At 37.0% G+C, this 16,223-nt stretch overlaps 1 protein-coding gene across 1 annotated transcript in view; it reads left to right on the forward strand.

Moving 5' to 3' along the window:
- ANTXR1 (anthrax toxin receptor 1) overlaps window positions 1-16,223 on the forward strand; it is a gene marked incomplete at its 3' end in the record, with an annotated part of 308,898 nt that overhangs the window by 99,868 nt on the left and 192,807 nt on the right. Inside the window, exons 4-8 of the mRNA XM_006902541.1 lie at window positions 2,833-2,914; window positions 3,462-3,495; window positions 5,373-5,452; window positions 11,254-11,322; window positions 12,668-12,748. Of these exons, the coding sequence (XP_006902603.1) occupies window positions 2,833-2,914; window positions 3,462-3,495; window positions 5,373-5,452; window positions 11,254-11,322; window positions 12,668-12,748 (346 nt within the window). The remainder of the gene's footprint in view (window positions 1-2,832; window positions 2,915-3,461; window positions 3,496-5,372; window positions 5,453-11,253; window positions 11,323-12,667; window positions 12,749-16,223) is intronic.

Genomic DNA, 16,223 nt, shown 5'->3' on the forward strand with positions numbered 1-16,223 from the left:
ACTTCAAGATGGACCTAGAAATTTCTTTTTTGACTATGAAAGCAAGTCCATTTTTCCTCACCTTTTCATCTCCAGAATAATATATCATATGATCATCTGACTCGATCGTTTAGGTTTAGGTTTTTCATGGTCACAATTAAGAGTTCTGGTATTCCCATTCTTCTAAGTATTATTTATAAATTTTTATGATTTGTACAGTCAGATGCTTTTGCATAGTCTGTAAAATGCAAATGTCTTTCTGATATTCTCTGCTTTTAGCCAAGGTCTATCCAACCATCGATTGTACAGAATTTTTGTAATTCTATTTCAGTCTCATTTCTTCACCAAATTAATATTTTCCAACAACCAATCTTTATTCTTTGTTTAAAGTTTTACATTTCAGTCACCAATTATTATTAATGCATCTTGGTTGTATGTTTGATCAATTTTAGACAGCAGATGTTTGTAGAAGACTTCAATTTCTTCTTCTTTGAATTTAATATTTGGTGTGTGAGGAGGTAGTCGTCAGAACAGAGCAAGGAAACACTGCATGGTTAAAAATTGGGAAGGGTGTATGCCAGGGATGTGTTCTTTCTTCATACCTTTTCAACCTGTATGTAGAACAGATTATCCAGGAGGCTGGGCTCTGTGAGAAGTGCAGCGTCAGGATTGGTGGAAGATCTATCGACAATCTGCGTTATGCAAATGACACAACCCTGCTTGCTGAAACTGAGGAGCACCTGAAGCACTTGTTGCAGAGGGTCAAGGACTGCAGCCTTCAGTATGGACTAAGGTTCAATGTCAAGAAGATATTCTCACCACTGGGCCAATTGGCATCAGGAGGGATCGTGAAGAGATTGAGATTTTTAACATCTTTACTTTGCTTGGTTCCCTAGTCAACACTTTTGGCACCAATAGCCAGGAAATTCGAAGATGTATTGCGATGGGAAAGTCTGCTGTTAGGGACCTCTTCAGGGTACTGAAGAGCAATGGTGTCACAGCGGAGACTAAGGTGCTGCTGATACAGTCTTTGCAATTACTTGCTATCCATCAGAGAGCTGGATAATGACTAGGGATGATAGAAGAAGAGCTGATGCCTTTGAGCTGTGGTGTTGGAGAAGAGAATGAATATTTCATGCACTGCTAAGAAAACAAGTTTGGCCCAGAGTAGGTTAAATCAGTCTGCTCCTTGGAGGCAAAGATTCTGAAGCTTTGTCTTACATACTTTGGATATGTTGAAAGGAGGGACCAGTCCTTGAAGAGGGATGTCATGCTTGGGAGAGTGGAAGGACAGCACAGGAGAGGAAGATCCTCTTTGAGGTGGATTAACTCAATGACTGGGGTAGTGGAGATAGCTGTGTTGAAGACAGTGAGATTGGCACAGGATAGAGCAGGCTTTAGGGTCGCTTTGAGTCGCAGGTGACTCGGCAGCACGTAATAAGAAGAACAACAACATATTTAAATACTAGTTTTAAAATAATTGGAGGAATTGGATAAGCCAGGGACCTTTCTAAATTACTAAGGAGAAATGATTGTTAGTTTGAAGGCTAAAGGGTACCTAATTCAGGAAATCTTTCCAATCACTTGCTATGCATCTGAAAGCTGGACAAAGAATAAAGATGAGAGAGATAAATTAAGCTGTGGTGTTGGAGAAGATATCTTTGAACTATGATGTTGGAGAACCATGATGAATATCCTGAGAATGGCCAAAAGATTCAGTTGTCAAAAGAATAAACAGATATATCTTGAGGGAAAGTGCAGCTGAAATATTCTTTGGAGGGCAAAGATGACAATACTTAGTCTTACACACTTTGGGCATATTGTTTCATCTACTTGGAAGGATGGAAGGTCAGTAAAAGAGAGGAAGACCCTCTACAAGATGGATTGACACGCAACTACATCAATGGCCTCAAGTGGGTAAGAGATGATGAGGATGAGACAGACAAGACAGGGTTCAGATTTGCTGTTCATAGGGTTACTTGTACTCAGCTTGTCAGCACGTATGTCATAGTATACATGAAAGTAAGTTAAATGAATAAGTTTCATTGGTGAATATGATTACTAACAGGATAATTTTTAAATGACTTAATAAAATTAACATGATTTTTACCATGAAATCCTCATCAAACATTGAACCAAAATCCTGCTGTCACCCTGTAATAAAATAATAAATTGGCTCGATACCTTCTCTTGCTGGAGAAGAGTCTTAACTATACTACGGACTGCCAAGGAAACAGATAAGTCTGTCTTGGAGAGGGTGAAACCAAGTTTCTCCTTGGAGGCTAGGATTTTGAAGTTCCATCTCACATATTTTGGGTATTTAATGGCCAGAAGGGACTGGTCCTTGGAAAAGGACATCGTGCTTGGAAAGGTGGAGAGACAGCACAGGAGAGGAAAACCCTGGATGAGATGAATTGATACAATAACTGGGTCACTGGTAGCACTTGTGTTGGAGTTAGTGAGACTGGCTCAGGATAGGTCAGGCTTTAGAGTTGTTGTACATAGGGTCTCTATGAGTCACAGGTGACTCGATGGCACAAAACAACAACAGCAAAAACGACAATCACCCATAAGTACTGTGCTCCTTTAGATTGTCACCTTTATGAGATCAACTAGACAACAATTACTTTAAAACAAAGATGGGGATATAAGGGTGCAAGGAGTCCAGATTAACAGAAACAAAACAGTCAGAAGAGAAATAATAAGACTGTTCATGCTTTGGAAAGAATGTCACCAGTATCCCTGAACACTTGTTGAATGGAAACCTAAACAGCTATGTAAAACTTTCCCCAAACCACAATAAACTATTATTTAAAAAAAGAAAAATAATAACAAAATTCCTTTCAATTTCAGGGAACAGATCCGTCAAGGCCTAGAAGAACTTCAGAAAGTTTTACCAGGAGGAGACACTTACATGCATGAAGGATTTGAAAGGGTAATTTTGAAATAGTTTGAACACCAAATATAAAGGATGATATTGAAACATCAGCAAAGGGGAGGCTGACGAGATTAAGGGACACATGTAGTAAGGGAACTGAATACTGACAACTCTATCCAAAAGAGCTGTCCTTTCTCCCCTAGCTCTTAAGAGCTTGTTCGCTAATGTTTGATTGTTCTTTGTAAATTACATCACTTATAAGATTTTCCCATAATGGCATTTGCCTACATGGTAGTAGCTTCAATGACTGAGACAAAGTTTCATTGACTTCAAACTTAATAAAAATTAAGCCCAGGCTCTGAGAAGTCACAGGTCCATCTGTACAAGTATATTAGTTAAGTACTTTACAAATACACTGGTTAAATGTGAGGATAAATTTTGACAAGCATCACTCTGTGGTAATGAAGTGATGGCTGGGTGAATTACATAAAGAATCAATGTTAGTCCTAGCTGCATATTCAACACCAGTTCCCACTGCCCATTAAGGTATTTGGAGTAACCTCTAGTTAACTATCCTCTAATAGCTTTTATTTGTGTATTTTAGGCAAGTGAGCAGATTTATTATGAAAACAGTCAAGGTAAGACCATGTTTAGAAAGACAGTTATGAATTACACATTTTTCCCCTATGTTTGCTCCTTAAAAAAATGTCTCAATAATTTGGTGTTTCTGAAGAGGTTTATTATATTTGTCTGTAATCCTTCGGCACACACTCATCACAAAGAAAAAATGAGTAGAAAGATAGCAGTTTCAGGTCAAATTCTAATATCCTGCTGGTGCCAATAAAAGTTATATAAAGTAATTAAGAGCTGGCAGTGGCCACAATCTGTAATTCCCTTGTGTATTCCTTCATGTCAAATTAATTAAATTAGTACATATTTAAGTGGATTATAAAATCCTGGACTTGGGGTCAAATTTAAATTTCTTATCCCTCTCTGAAAGGAGGTCTAGTAGTAAAAGTGTTAAAGCATTCAGCTTCTAACCAAAAGTTAGCTGTTCAAATCCACCAGTTACTCCTTGGTAATAAAATGAGACAGTTGGCTTCTGTAAAGATGTATAGCTTTGGAAATCTTGTGGGGCAGTTTTAAGAGTTGATTCTATGTCTGTGGGTTTAGTTCTTTTGGTTGGTCCGTCTTTGAGCTCCAGATCCCTTAGTGCTGTCATTGGTGTGATATTTTAAGATGTCAGTTTGCTTTAAAAATGTCATTCATTTAAGTACATAAAATGGGTGTAATAGTGTGGCTAAAAACTTGAAATATTAGTAATTTAGAAATATTATTGCTACAGTATCATTTATGGGTAGCATTTCTTCACCTGAGATAAATATATTAGAGTCCGCATTACAATAGAGATTTTCTTCTAAGTCTGTAGAGGTGTCTGCTTCTCCTTCACCTTAATTGGGAATGAGTAGAAAAAAACAAGTGTCAATACATCACTTACTAATCTAAATCAACTAGCAGTAAAATGACTAGAAGTCTGAAAAATCACTCAAGGAAGTAATAGATTTTACCACTTGTTATAATATTCTTAAGGAGTCCTGATGACACTTTTACTTAAAGTTCATTTTTTACCTAAAAGGTGCTTTGAATCTGACTGTTGCCTTGTAGGAGAAAAAAAGTATTCTGCTTCTGTAACAACTGAAGCTTTGAAAACCCTATGGGACAGTTCTACTCTGTTGTGTAGCAACTCAGAATTCAGTTAATGGCAACAGATTTCTTAGTAAAATAAGTCATAAAATTACTGTTACCTTTTGCCAGACTGTCTTCAGTGGATGGTGTAAATAGCTAACTATAACATATAAAAGGGAGAAAGTTACCAACTCATTTGACAGAGTTCACTCTATGGGCTTGGTGACAATCACATGCCACAGTCACCTTGATACACTGAACTATTCCCAGCTAAAGAAGTCCTGTCGTCACCATCGTAAAGCAATCAGTTGCTTACTGAAAGGTTGGTGGTTTGAAATTACCTAACATTTCTAGAGAAATACCTGGCAATTCATTGTCATAAAGAATATAGTCAAGAAAATCAGAGGGATCAGTTCAACTCTTTTCCACAGAGTTATTGTGAGTAAAAAATCAACTTGATGACATGGTTCAAATCCACCACCTGCTCCACAGGAGAAGGATGGGCTGTCAACCTCCATGCGATGTACCACTGTTGAAAACACTCAGGAGGGTCAACTCTAGGTTGGTTCCAACTTGACAGCATATAACAAGTAGTTGAGTGACCCTTTCACCATATTTTGGGACAAGGCTGAGAAACGTAGTTGTGAAACTGATCCCCTTTTGATCACTATTCTTCATGGTTTAGTTGCTTCTAATCTTAAAAACAAACAAACAGCTGTTGATTTTCACCATAATTACCTTGGGTTGGGGAGCTTGGAAGAGATGGACTGCCAGGGCTAAGGGGCTGATGTGGAGGGATGGACTGATTGGTTTGTGTTGTGTTGAGCAGGGTACAGAACAGCCAGTGTCATCATTGCTTTGACTGATGGAGAACTCCATGAAGATCTCTTTTTCTATTCAGAGAGGGAGGTAAGCCACAGCCTGGCCTGTCTTCAAAACCTACATGGAAAAAGGACTTCTGAAATGGGTTGCAATCTTTCTTTTCTGCCAATGTAATAGATTGTGTTGTGTTTTTGTTTTAATTTGAAATCTAGTCATGTCACATATATAAGAAGAGATCCTGGGTAGCACAAATGTTTTGCATTCTTGTACCAACCTATGTATGATTGGTAGGTCAAATCCATTCATTGGAGCAATCTGCTCCAGTAAAGATTACTACCTAGAAAACTCTGTAGAAGAGTTCTATTCTGTAACATGTGAGATAATCATGAGTCAGAAATGCCTCAGTAGTAATGAATTTGTTTTTTTTATGTGTTTTGTGCATTAAAATATTAATTTACTTGCTAATTAAATTTTCTTGCTTTATACAGTTGTTTTTATTTTTAAAAATATTTCACATTATTTCAAAATATATTTCATTAGTTTTTAAGTATTAGAAAGTGTCTACCATAACTTCACTGAAGATATTACAGTTTTTAGAGCTTTCATATATTATATATCACTTTTAAACAAAAACCCCAAAAACCATTGGTACCAATTCTATTTCCTTATATATTTTTGTCATGTATTTTCCAGTAGTAGGAAAACAAAGTAAATTTGTGGTATGTGAGAGCCAAATTTGTTAGAAGGAATGAAACATTGAGATTCTTAATCTAAGAGCCAAAATTTAGCAGTAATTGGTAGCACAGTTAGTGGAAATCTTTCTGCTGTATTTCATTTTTCCTTTTCTTTATGTTATCAAAAATAACTCCTCAAAGCAAGAGAAATTATATGCTAAATGTGTAGAAGAAGATTCAGCAAAAGAGGTTTACTCAGAAGTTGAAAGGTCATGTTTACATTTAGAAAGTCCTTTCCCTTCAAATATTAAGTTTTGAGCTACATGTATAATTGTTCCTAGACTACAGTGTATTCAAGCCTAATTAACAACAGAAGAAGAGGCACATTAGTGAAGCTCTTAACTTCCAACCAGAAGGTTGCAGTCCAAACCCACCAGCCACTTTGCACAAGAAAAGACCTGCCATTTTACTCTTGTAAAAGTTCCAGCCTAGAAAATTCTATGAGAAGAGTTTTATTCTGTACAGTGTTGCAGTGAGTTGGAATTGACTTGATATCACCTAGCAACAACAACACTGACATAGGTTTGTGAAGACCAAAGCATAAGAAAGACAGTAGAGGAAAAAAAGGCAATGGAACAAACATTTTGAGCAGGAGTTAGTTATAGCCTTACGTTTGATTTAAGCTCTTGACTTTCAGTTCAACACTATCCAAATTAAATTCAGCTCTCTCAACAAGCATGCAGTGTATGTTCGTTTTTTCAGTGGTAACGGAGAGTTTAGCAAGTGCCAGACATTGTTAATACCCAGTGATAGAAAAGGAAGTAAGACAAAGTTGCTGCTCCATATATCTTTCCCAGTATGATGTTCACTTTTAGAGGCAAGTGCTCTCAAAGTGCTTGGGAGATTTTGCAAGTAGACACATTAATACTCTCCTCAATTAGCACAAAGAATAATCTGAATGAGGAAATGCAAAGTAATTATAAGCAGTTGGAAAGTAGTACATTTATATATTCTAAAGCGGGAACTATATGATAGGAATGGAAAATACTTATTTGGAGCCTACACAACAGTCAAATAAAGTAAAAAACCTTATAAAGAAATGACTAAAGATAACAGGAATGATGGAGCTAGTAACTTAAAATAGGGATTAATAGAGAAGAATTTTAGGTATGGCACATACAGACTTAGAAAAACATTCAAAGTGCCAGTGCCAACAAATAAAAAGTTTTCTGATAAAGGAAAATTATACATGGGTATAAATAAAATAGACACTTTCATTTTTGGAAATTCCATACAAATCTCAAAAGAGAAATAATGATGGCAGTGGTTGTTGATGAAGCAAACCTAGATTGTGATGAAAAATTTGTTTTATTCTGAAAACAGTAAGGAATATTTCTAAGAGGAAGGAAAAAAAATACTTATGTTTCAATAACTTTCAAAATTCAATGGATTTGAGTACTAAGAAAAGAAATGAGCCAATGTAAATCTAAATAGAGAACATTTACTATATGCTTATTAACAGTGATTTATTTAACACTTTCTATATTTGGCACTTCTGTGATCAGAATTTCTGTTTTTTATTTTCTTTTCTGAAAACCTAGAAAACAGATATCAGAACCTTGAATAAAACAAATATTAAAATCAAACCAAAAGTTAAATGTTTTATTCATTATGTTGCATTTTCAATAGTTTAATGCTGGGGAAGGACATAGGTGTACCTATTTGAATGTGAACCATAGTTCCAAGACCATTATAAGAACAGATCATCTGTGAAGAAGAGTCAAGGTTTAAGGTGAAAAGAGCTTCCAATAGAGGATTAACAGATATAACAATTTGAGAGGGCCACTTTGAGGGATAAAAAGATACCCAATACCAGCGATTTAAATTATGCTACGATTAAATATGTTACAACTAGGCCAATAAGAAAGGGCAGTAAATTTTCTAAAAATGAAGGTATTATTGGATGGTAGGTAGGTAGGTAGACACTCAAAGTAAAAAAGTTAATTTACAAAGTAAAATATTACAATGAAATGTGCAAGGAGCTGGAGTCAGAAAATCAAAAGGGCAAAACTCACTCAGCATTTCTTAAGCTCAAGGAACTGAAGAACAAATTCAAACCTTGAGTTGCTATAATTAAGAATGCTTTAGGCAGAATATGAAATGATCCAGGAAGTATTAAAAGATGATGGGAAGAGTATACAGAGTCACTGTATTGAAAGGAATTGGCAGACACAGAAGAATTTCATGAAACAACATATGAGCAAGAGCCTATAGTGATGAAAGAAGAAGTTCAAACTGCTTTGAAGGAAATAGCAAAAAATAAAGCCCCAGGAATAGATGGTATACCAATTGACTTATTTCAACTAAGAGATGCTGCCCTGAATATGCTCACCAAGTTGTGCCAAGAAATCTGGAGAACAACCACTTGGTCAACTGACAGGAAGAGATCTATATCTGTTCCTATCCCAAAGAAAGGTGACCCAGCAGATTGTGGAAATTATAGAACAATTCCATTGATATCACATGCAAGCAAGATTCTGCTGAAGATTATCCAAAAACGACTGGAGCAGCACATCAGCAGAGAACTGCCAAAAGTGCCAGCTGGGTTTAGAAGGGGTTGTGGTGCTAGGGATATTGTAGCTAATGTTAGATGGATCTTAGCTGAAAGCAGGGAATATCAGAGGAATGTCTATCTGTGCTTCATTGATTATACAAAGGTGTTTTACTGTGTGGATCATAACAAACTGTGGCTGACTCTGAGAAGAAAGGGAATCCCAGAACACTTGATCATGCTAATAAGAAACCTATACTTGGACCAGGAAGCAGTGGTCAGAACTGAGCAAGGAAACATTGCATGGTTCAAAATTGGGAAGGTTGTACGCCAGGGATGTGTCCTATCTCCATACCTTTTCAAACTGAATGCAGAACAGATTATCTGGGAGGCTGGGCTCTATGTGGAGAACGGTGGCATTAGGATTGGTGGAAGATCCATCAACAATCTGCATTATGCAGATGACACAACCCTGCTTGCTGAAACTGAGGAGGACCTGAAGCGCTTGCTGCAGAGGGTCAAGGACTGCAGCCTTCAGTATGGACTAAGGTTCAATGTCAAGAAGACAAAGATTCTCACCACTGGACCAATTTGCAGCATCAGGATGGATGGTGAAGTGATTGGGATTGTTAACAGCTTTAGTTTGTTTGGCTCCATGGTCAATACTCTTGGCACCAGCAGCCAAGAAATTAAAAGAGGTGTTACGATGGGATCGTCTGCTGTTAGGGACTTCTCCAGGGTACTGAAGAGCAGTAGTGTCACTCTCGAGACAAAGTTGCGTCTTATACAGGCCATGGTCTCTGCAGTCACTTGCTATGTATCAAAGAGCTGGACAGTGCCTAGGGAGTATAGTGGAATTGATGCCTTTGAGCTGTGGTGCTGGAGAAGAATATTGAATGTACCATGGGCTGCTAAGAAAACGAACATGTTCATCCTAGAGAGAGTTAAAAGACGCTGCTCCATGGAGGCAAAGATTCTCAGGCTTCGTCTGCCATACTTTGGACATGTTGCAAGGAGAGACTCTCCTTGGAGAGGGATGTCATGCTTGGGAATTTGAAAGGACAGCACAGGAGGGCAAGACCTTCTATGAGGTGGATTGATTCAGTTACTTGGATAATTGGGGTGGGTGTGTCAGAGACAGTGAGATTGGCACAGGACAGAGCAACGTTTAGGGCTGTTGTACATAAGGTCACTATGAGTCACAAGCGACTCGACGGCAACAACAGCAACAACAGATAGGTAGATGGTAAGAATAAAAAAAGTAAAAAGCTACACTCTACTATTCATTAAAAAAGCGCTTTATAGAAATTATTTCATTTATTCCTCAGAGGAGCATTTATTAAAAAAAAAAAAATTCCAGGCTTCTTAAGTATTTTACCCAAAACTAAGCAACTATAAGCCTATCTTGTTAACTATTCATTAGAATCAGAAGCAAAATTCCCCAGTGAGCAAAATAGTTGGTCTAAAGTACCTTTGAACTCAAAGATCTCATATTGTAGCATTAATTAATTAATTAATTAATTGCAAGTACACAACTTTACACACATGTAGCCATAAGCGACTTACTGGGCCTAAGTGTTTAAGTTTTTCAGTAGAATGAAGAGTATGAAATACTTGTTTGTGAATAATTAAAAAATGTACAGGCACTCAGTTATTAAGCTACTTGAACAGAGAAAAAAAATATATTGTAAATAGAAATTTATCCAGGTGGTTCTGAAATCCAGGGAGACCATTCTGGGATATTGGAATTTTGAATGATTGTTCATAAAATACAGAGAGTCAAAACCAATCTAGCAGGCCTATTTACCATAAATAACCAATTAAATCCTCACTATTAGAAATGGTATTTGCCTTATGAAGTAATTTATCATAGAGAGGGAATAATTTATGCTATAGAGGGAGCACTAGTGGCCTTGTTGTAAGAAGCTGGGCTGAAATCCTGAAGGCATGCAATTCGAATCTACCAGCTGCTCCTTGGGAGAAGGTTGGGCAGTCTCCTCTCATGCGATTAACTGTCTCTGAAAACTCACCAGAGGGTCAGATATGGGTCTCTTCTTGCTTAATAGTACACAACAACAATGATGTAGAAAAGGACTTATTTACAAAGGGTGCAGTTGTTCAGGAACATCTGCATTGTTCAAGGTCGTATGTGAAGGAACTCTGTATACATTAACTCATGCAATCCTGAAAAGCCACATGTCAGACAAGGTATATCAAATTCCAAAGACTATTCTCAAGTCATACTATGTTTATAAAGGAAGAAAGACAGATCAATAAAAATACATTAGAAGGATAGGTAATTGTGTTTCCAAAATACTTAAAATGAGATTTCAGCCTACAGTTGTCCTTTTCTCTTTGGCCTTTCGAATCTCTTTGTCAAGGCCTTAACTCTTGTAGATCTTTCTCAGCACCTCCCATTTAACTAAAAGGAAGCTAGATAACCTTAATATGTGCATGTCCATATCCATGTCCATGTTCATGTCCTGTCCTCCATGCCTTGCATGCCCCTGAAGAACTGCTCTAATTGCCCATTATTGCTCTCATTGTGATCCCTGGAAAATAGTAAAGGCTCAGTACATATTTGAACCAATGACTGGAAAATAATTTAAGAATATATTTTTCTAGTGTTTGTTTTTCTAATCTTTATTGTTTTCTTAACCTAGGCTAACAGGTCTCGAGATCTGGGTGCAATTGTTTACTGTGTGGGAGTGAAAGATTTCAATGAAACACAGGTATGAACATGAATTTTCTCACATTTGGACACATAATGAGCTTATGAATGATAGGAAAAAAATGTGTGTTCAGTTTAAAAGATGTTTAAGTATCTCAAATGCCCATAGATAGGTTATTTTTCCAGAAATACTAAGCAACAAGTTGCAGGTGTAAGGGGTGTGAAATCACTTACAGATGTGGTCAGGATGTTCAACATAGACCATCCAGGCTATGCTCTTAATAAGTAGATGTTAACTTGTCACAGCTGTCAAAAGAGGTCTGAATTAACTTGAAAAAGATATTTTTATTTTTCATTTTAATTGACAAGTATATATGATTTTCTTAGGAAATGACAGCATTCTTTTGCCTTCTCAAAATGCAGTGAATGCATTTTTAATGTCAAATGCTAGAAATAATTGCATAAGTGGATATTTTCTTAGTGTGTTCATAATATTTTTTTTCGTTTTATTGATGACAACATGCTCACAATATACTATTAAATTAATAAAATAGGATCAGAATACAGTAAAGTTGGTATAATAAGCCTATTTAAAAAATGTGTGCTTACATAATAATATGAAGAACTATGTATTGTATTAAATTGTTAAAAGGAAGATAGATAACTTTAATGTGTGCATTTCTTTTAAAAAATATCTAAATTTTATTGTTCTTTGAAAATTTTTACAAATTATAATTTTTTGCAATCAATAAGAGCAATTAAGCATTTTAAAAATGCATTTTTTGAAATCATGCCCTGGTATTTACAATAATTTTGGCAATAAAGCACTCTGTTGAGATTAAGAACAGAAAAGCTCACAGTTTGACAACTCTTCCTTTATTTCTCTGCTCCACAAACCAAGAACAGCCAATTTAATTGCAAGTATCCTTTTCCTAATGAGCAGGTTGGGTGAAAGATAGAGTCTCTTCTTATTGGTTTCACTCAAAAAGAAGTCCTGAGTTTATATTTTGAAATTACTCTAAAAGGAAACTTGAGTCTATTTGATTTTAATAGTCACAACAGTAATTTAAGTGAATGGGAGAAAAGTGAGCCAGTGACTTGTCCCCAAATTCATAAATACATCAACTCAGGCTAAATTATCATCTATCTGTGGAATTTTACTTCTGCAGCAAAGGACAAAAGTATTAAAGCAAATATAAAAGCTGGAGCTGATTCTCCAGAACCTACTTCAATGTTGTCCCAATCTAAATTTTGCTGAAGGCTTTTTATTAAGGTCCCTTAGCCCACAGAACCAGCACATCCCCTGGGATGTTGTAGGTGGTGCCCTCTCTGCACTCATGGTGCTTACTAAACTCTCCTATCTCAGCTTGACCCACCTCCATGTGATGTGTTTTCTGTGTTCTCAGTTGGCTCGAATTGCGGATAGTAAGGATCACGTGTTTCCTGTGAATGATGGGTTTCAGGCTCTGCAAGGCATCATCCACTCAGTGAGTACAACATAAATCCCCAGTTCCATCTATCTAAGGCTGGTGTCCTTCTGTTTGAAGGGACATTTCTTCTCACAGCATTTAAAAATATTTTTTACTGTGACTTGAGTGAAAGTTTATAAACACTATTTTTTCCAAGAAATTTTTTATGTCAGTTTTGTTTCATAGCTTTAATTAAAGGATGTATACACAATGTCTGATCACCACTCATATTATCTTATAAAAAGCTAAAGAAAGATTTCCACACAGAAGATCCTTGTATCTTGCTGTGTCCTCTTTCTCCTTATTGCCTTGCACATATGCTCCTGTTCTCATTCTCTAGTGCCACATCTACTGCACAATGGAAATGAACAATTAAAGGAGGTCTTGTTTCTAGGAGAAACGAAAACTGTAGGTAACCCCATAGACATCAGTCCAAACTAATGGCTTACATTCACCCCCTGAATTGCCAAACTTTCCCAGCATTAAGTGGGTCGTCTCTGGGTCTGCTCTAACTCGATTGTACTTTGCAACAAGTGGAGATTCCAGTCACAACATTTGCAGGCTGAACCTATGTCACCTGGTCATTGAACCATTGTAGACCATTCTTTACCCTGGTGCCTAGGGTCTTTACCCTGGTCTGGGGTATAGCTTGATCTTCAGGATTTCAACAACAGACAACAGTTAAGGTTCCAATCCTTGGGAAATGACATCATACTGAGAAAAGTGGAAGATCAGAGAAAAAAAGAAGATTCTCAACATGATGGGTTGATACAGTGCCTGTAACTGGCTCAAGCATGTCTCAGATTGTGGGGATAGCATAGGTTAGGGCAAGGGTTAGATCTGTTGCGTAGAATTATTAGGAGTCATAGAGAGAGCTCTCTTGGACTATTAGATAGAAGGTTGTGCTACCAAGCCAAAGGTGGGTGATTTTAATCTATGGCCCTCCTGCCTGGTTTTGATTGTTTTTGGTCAAACATTCTTCTAAGTAGTATAGCACTGGTCTGTCCATTTGCTCTACAGAAGTAACTCATGGTTGCTGTGATCCTAAACACCGTGACACTAATGTGTCAAATGTGATAATGGTTACCTATGGTGGACAGTTTTGGTGAAACTCCAATATTAAAGCAGGGTTGGAAGCACAAGTGGCATCCAGTTCCTAAATAGCTTGCCTCCAGAAACTCTTACGAACGTAGAGAAATGATGAGAGTTATACAAGTGTTCAGGTCTTTTGTTCATAGGGTTGCTATGAGTTGTCTATGACTCGACAGCACTTAACAACAGTGGGTTTCCAGATTATAAAACTATCCTGTTATTGTATATAATACTCAAATTTGAGGGCTTCACTATTCTCCAAATGACACACAGAAAAATTTCTCCTACAAAATGGGCATATACAGCCCTTATTTTGTATATTAAGTAGGATAATTCTCCATGTCCATACAAAGGCTTGTCCTTTGATTTAGCTGATCTATTAAATTGTGCTGGTCTTTAAAGCCCCTGCTGGTAGACCATTGTGTGGACTGATGTTATCAGTGATAAAATCCAGTGGCTCTGTGGTTTCCATCTTCAGGTTTTGTAACCAATCAGCCAGCACTGTCTCTAGTTCATCAAGGTCCTCAGTTGGAGCTCCAGGATGCAAATCTAGAGCTCAGAATGCCACTGCACTCTTAAGATGCTATTGAGTATTTTGTTCTAAGGCTCAAAGGCTCTGCTCAATTTAAAAAAAAAACCAAATAAACTTCAAGTATGGCTGTGCTTCAAGTTCTGTCCTCCTATAGGGTTTACTAAGCAGAAAGGAGAAAAAAAAATATTGGAAAGACAGACTAGTGCTAATCTCAACTATTGGCCTCCAAATGAGGGACTCTTACTCTAAATAATTTCTAATTTGTGTGGAATAGTTGAATCCTTTCACAATACTTATTTAGTCTTTATGCTGATCATATAAGTCAAGAAACTGGACTTTATGAAAAAGAACACAATATCAAGATTGAAGAAAGACTTGTTAACAACCTGTGGTTTACAGATGATACAACCTTGCTTTCTTAACGCAAAGAGGACGTGAAGTGCTTATTAAATGAGGCCCAAACACCATGACCTTCAGGAGGGACTACACTTCAAAAGAAAGAAAACAAAAGTTCTTACAACTGAACCAAGAAGTAATGTTGTTATCAATGGAGAAAAGACTGAAGTTGTCAGCGATTTCATTTTGCTTTGATCTATAAAGCAGAAATTAAGAGATCAATGATGCATTGCGTTGGGCAATTATACTACAAAAAAAACTATTCAAAGATGGCAAAACTGGACTTCCACCTGCAGCAAGCTGAAACAGGATCCACATCTCACACCATACACAAAAATCAACTCTAGGTGGATCAGAGACCTGGGAGTAAAGCCCAAAATCATAACGTTCATAAGAGACAAACTGGGATCAAGCTTAGAAGCACTGGTCCAAGGTACAAAGAGACTGATAAAATTGATGCATGGGACCTTTTAAATACTAAATCTTTGTGCATATAAAAAACTTTTCACAACAGGATGAAAAGAAAACCTACAGAGTGGGAACAAACATTTGGTAATACCGTCTCAGACAAGAGTCTTATAACAAAAGTTTACGGGTAAAAGACATGGAAAGAATTTTCACAGAGGAAGATATTCGAAGGTAAACAGACACATGAAGAAATGCTCCAAATCACTGGCATTAAGAGAGATGCAAATCAAAACCACAATGAGGTACCGTCGCGCTCCAGTAAGAGTGGCAAAGTCTAATAGGGCAGCAAGTAATAGATGTTGGAGAGGATGTGGCAAGAAAGGAACTCTTCTACATTGTTGGCGGGATTGTAAAATGGTGCAACCATTCTGGAAAGTAGTTTGGTGCTTCCTCAAAAAGCTGAACATAGAAATTCCATATGACCCAGCTATTCTTCTACTTGGAATATACCCTGAGAATATGAGAACTAAGGCACAAACTGAGATTTGTACACCAATGTTCATAGCAGCATTATTCACCATTGCAAGAACATGGAAACTGCCCAAATGTCTAACCACAAATGAATGGATTGAGAAATAATGGTACATTCACACAATGGAATAGTATGCAGCATGCAGGAGAAATAATTTTGTGAGTGAACTAACTCAGGATAAATATTGTATAAGACTGTTATTGTAGAATGAGTATAAGAATCCAGGAGGGGTGGGAGAGGCTGGAAGAAGAGTAATGTGAATGTCCAGGGGGAAGAGAGGATTGATCATTGATTGGGTTATACAATTTGGTGAGTGGGGGTGAGGGAAATGGAAAGTTTTTGTTCTAATTTCTATTAGAATTTTATACATAGTGAAAAACACCCAGAGATGACTGGATTATGAAAAGAAACAACTCTTATTTGCCCACATGTCTTTTTTTACCTTTTATTACATTTTTTAATTATTATTATTAACTTCAGTGAACTTCAGTGAACATCCATTCATTCACTGTTGCACTTTTCTCCCCACCCAC

Source organism: Elephantulus edwardii, unplaced genomic scaffold (genome assembly GCF_000299155.1).
Source record: "Elephantulus edwardii isolate Elephantulus edwardi_28Jun2011 unplaced genomic scaffold, EleEdw1.0 scaffold00425, whole genome shotgun sequence".
Classification (NCBI taxonomy): Eukaryota; Metazoa; Chordata; class Mammalia; order Macroscelidea; family Macroscelididae; genus Elephantulus; species Elephantulus edwardii.